This window comes from Merops nubicus, unplaced genomic scaffold (genome assembly GCF_000691845.1).
Source record: "Merops nubicus isolate BGI_N331 unplaced genomic scaffold, ASM69184v1 scaffold14072, whole genome shotgun sequence".
Taxonomy (NCBI): domain Eukaryota; kingdom Metazoa; phylum Chordata; class Aves; order Coraciiformes; family Meropidae; genus Merops; species Merops nubicus.
Window position 1 is genome coordinate 1 of NW_008595703.1, and position 3,576 is coordinate 3,576.

The 3,576-nt window shown below is 53.0% G+C and overlaps 1 protein-coding gene across 1 annotated transcript in view; it reads right to left on the reverse strand.

Annotated features, from left to right (window-relative positions):
* Window positions 1-1,286: 1,286 nt before the first annotated feature.
* Window positions 1,287-3,576, reverse strand: part of SCAMP2 (secretory carrier membrane protein 2) — a 5,817-nt gene continuing 3,527 nt past the window's right edge. Inside the window, exons 6-8 of the mRNA XM_008936150.1 lie at window positions 3,575-3,576; window positions 1,746-1,863; window positions 1,287-1,442 (exon numbers count right to left, since the gene is read on the reverse strand). The exon at window positions 3,575-3,576 is cut by the window's right edge and continues 118 nt beyond it. Of these exons, the coding sequence (XP_008934398.1) occupies window positions 1,287-1,442; window positions 1,746-1,863; window positions 3,575-3,576 (276 nt within the window). The remainder of the gene's footprint in view (window positions 1,443-1,745; window positions 1,864-3,574) is intronic.

Consider the following 3,576-nt stretch of genomic DNA (forward strand, 5'->3'; position numbering starts at 1 on the left):
CAGGAGCGGGGTCCTGTTTGGAGCACATTTGTATTTTATTAGGAACAGTTTCTTTACATTAAAAGATCGGACGCGAGGACTCAAAACAAAACCAACGTGCTGGGAGTGTAAAAAAGGCAATTTGGTGCCGAGGAAGCTGGGAGGGCACCGGGCAACCCCCTCCCGGCCCCCAGCACAACCTCCCCGGGCACAAAATGCAGCCCGGGGATAGAGAAGGTGGCACAGAGGCAGCTCTGCGAGTCGAGCCTCCTTCGGTATCGATTCCTCCCAACCCTGCCTTGTCCTGCGCCTTATCCGCAGGCGGAGAGTCCAGCTTGGGACCTGCCTTTCAAAGGTGAACGCACAAACCTGCTCTTTCCCAGCTGGCAAAAATAATAAATGGGAAGAAGGCAGCAAGGACGAGTTGTCCCTAGAGAGAAATTAATTCGTGGTCTCATCTGACAGGCTCTCAAGGTTCACAGGACAAGGATGTCACCATGTGGGGCCTGAGCTGGCATCTTCAACGATGCTGTTCCCCAACAGCAGAGCTGGTGAGCCAAAAATTCCCTTTCAACCTCCATCCCCTGGTTTAAGGCCAGGTGAAGACTCAGCCCTTGCTGATCCCTTCTTTCCCTCTCCACGCCTAGGGTCACAAAAGGGCACAGGAGCCCCAGGGGCCATTGTCTGCAGGATCCAGGGGGATAAGGAGAAAGATGTTTCCCCCTTCTCTCTAACCAACCCCTGCTTCCATGTTTGCCTTCATGCCATGTTACCCCGACTCTCAAGAAGCCGAGCAGTTAAGAGGTCAAAATGCAGCATCATGTAAGTGTAATAAACTGAAAGCACAGTTTCCACTCTTAAAATTAAGGACACAAACCACATGCAAGTTACAACCCCACCCCTCCAAACCAGCAGATAATCAAATTCTTCACAGCAAAGGTCAACAGAAGACAGACAGTAAAACCAAAAACCTGTTTCCCCCTCTCCTTCCTGCTACAGCCAAGGCGAGGGGAGGAAGAGAGACAAACAGTGTATCTTGGACAGAGAAATATATTTGCTTCAGAGAATGTCTCCCCTATCTCCCCACACCCTAAAACAAGGCAGGGAAAACTATTCATCATAACCGTAGGCCAGCTGAAGCTACAACACCAGGCCTCTTCTCATCCAGAGTGTTGGCATCACAGAGCTAACGCAGTACCCCTGGAAAGTGCATCTTTAGAGGAAAAAAACAAAACAAAAAAAAACAAATAACAAAGGTTGGGGTGATGAGGGCAGAGGAAGCAAGGGGGAGGTGGCCCCGTGACGGGCTAGTTTCCTCGGAAAGCATTCTGTGCAGCTGCAGAGGCTGGCCCGGCTGCCCCGGCAGCCGCGTTCTGGAAGCCCCTGTTGGTCAGGATGCCTTGGGAAAACTCTTCCTGTGCCCTCTGGAAACTGGCTCCTGTGCGCCGATACAGGGAGTGCACCTGGGAAAAAAGGAGATAAAAAATAAAATAAAATCTGCATGGAGTTGCGGGCTTGCTGCACAGACTTCGCTTGGCAGCTCGTTCTTCCACAGCCCCATCACTAACCAGCTCTCTCGGCAGCTATAGAGGATGGGCTGGAGCCACTGGCTCCATTGCAGCCAGCACGTGATGCTGTGGGTTTCAGGAGACCCTCCTTTGTCTATCAGAGCAAAAACTCCTCTCCCTGCACCGGGATGGTAGAGACACAAGCCCTGCATCTCCATCCCATCGGTTCAGCCGAGGCCTCGCCTCCGAGCCACTCACCTGCTTTAGGAGGAAGAGCGAGAGAACGGCACACAGTGTGAAGAATCCTGCCACCACCATCATGATAATGGCCACGGCCAGGTTCCCGTGCAGCTCCGACAGCGCCGCGATCCACCCGCTGCGAGGGAGGAGAGCCGCCTGAGCACCGTTCGCAGGGGGAGATGGAGCAGGAGGGCACTGGGGAGGGCACATCTCAAATCCTGGGGTCAGTCTGGGGGCCCGCACTCCAAGAAGGACGTTGAGGGGCTGGAGCATGGCCAGAGAAGGGCAACGAAGCTGGGTCTAGGGCCCAAGCGTGGTGAGGAGCAGCTGAGGGACCTGGGGGTGTTGAGCCTGAAGCAAAGGAGGCTCAGGGGGGACCTTCTGGCACTCAGCTCCCTGACTCCTGTTGGAGCTGGAGCCAGGAGGGGGTCGGGCTCTATTCCCAAGGAACAAGCAATAGGACAAGAGGAAATGGCCTCAAGTTGCACCAGGGGAAATTTAGACTGGACATGAAGAAAAACTTCTTCCTTAAAAGGGTTGTCCAAGCCTGTGCCAGGCTGCCCAGGGCAGTGGTGGAGTCCCCAGCCCTGGAGGGGATTCAAAACTGTGGAGATGTGGTGCTGAGGGACATGGTTTAGTGGTGCCCTGGCAGTCCTGGGGGAATGGTTGGACTCTGATCTGAAAGGTCTTTTCCAACCTAAACGATTCCCTGATTCTGTAAAATCAATACCCTTGGCACCATCACAAATCTAGTCATTTCCACAAGCACCTTTTCAAAATTCAGCTGAGTAAAGACAGGCTGGTACATCTAAGTTGGAAGAGATCAGTCGGCAGATCTGGAGCCTGGACCCACATGCCACTATGACAGCTCTGCATAGCTAAGGATTTAAGCATTGGGAAGGGGAGGAAGAGGAAGGAAGGGATGAATTTAGAGTTACAAAAAGGAGGAAATGGGCAGTTGTTGCAGGGAAGGGGCATGGAGGGTGCTGGGAGTTAGCAGCACCTGGCTGGAGCTGAAAATACCAAGACATCTCACTCGAACCACCTTGGTGGATGCTGGAGAAAGGAACCTTTCCAACCATCAACCCACGCCACGAGCAGGGAGGGAATCAAACGAGCCAAGCCATCCCATTTGATGTGCTGCACAACTTCTTGCTCATGACGAGGAAGTGGAAAGGCACATCATGCACTACAGCCAAAAATAACTGGGCTGTCTGGCTCAGGGAAACGCAGCAGAAAGCTGAAGGCATACTCTCCAAAGCCAGACAAAGGGCCTGCTGGACCTGCTCCAGAAGCCCAGGGTCATCCCTCTGTACAATGTCATCAAGAAAGGACGAGGTTAAAACCCTCTCTGCTCATTTTTTGAAGATCATCCCACTGACACTGCAGAGAAATTCAGGCAGAGTCTGGGGACAGAAGCAGAGGGTTAAGTTTTATACCCAGACTCCAGGTTAAAGATCCCTCAAGCCCAGGCTACAGCCTCTGCCAGGGAAAGCTCCACTTTAATACAAGGCAGGTCAACATGAGAAGCTCCACAGCAAGAAGAGGTAAGTATAATATGTATGAAGGAGGGGGAAGGCAGCAGAGGACACGTGGGAGATTTCACACATTCCTCTCAGCAGCAGTGGCAAAGGTATGTGCCATTACTAGGACCAGGAGGGGGAGAGGGGAGGAGAGAAGCAGCCCAGCTGGGGCCTGCCAAAGCTACGTATCAAGGCAGGAAAACCACAGAAGAAAGAACAGACATCTGTCAGAAACAGACCCCAAGGCTTACGACAGCCACAGCCCTGGTGAGAAAAGGCTTCTGTGCAGGGCTGTGAGAGGGCAGCTCGTGGAACCCAGCTTACCT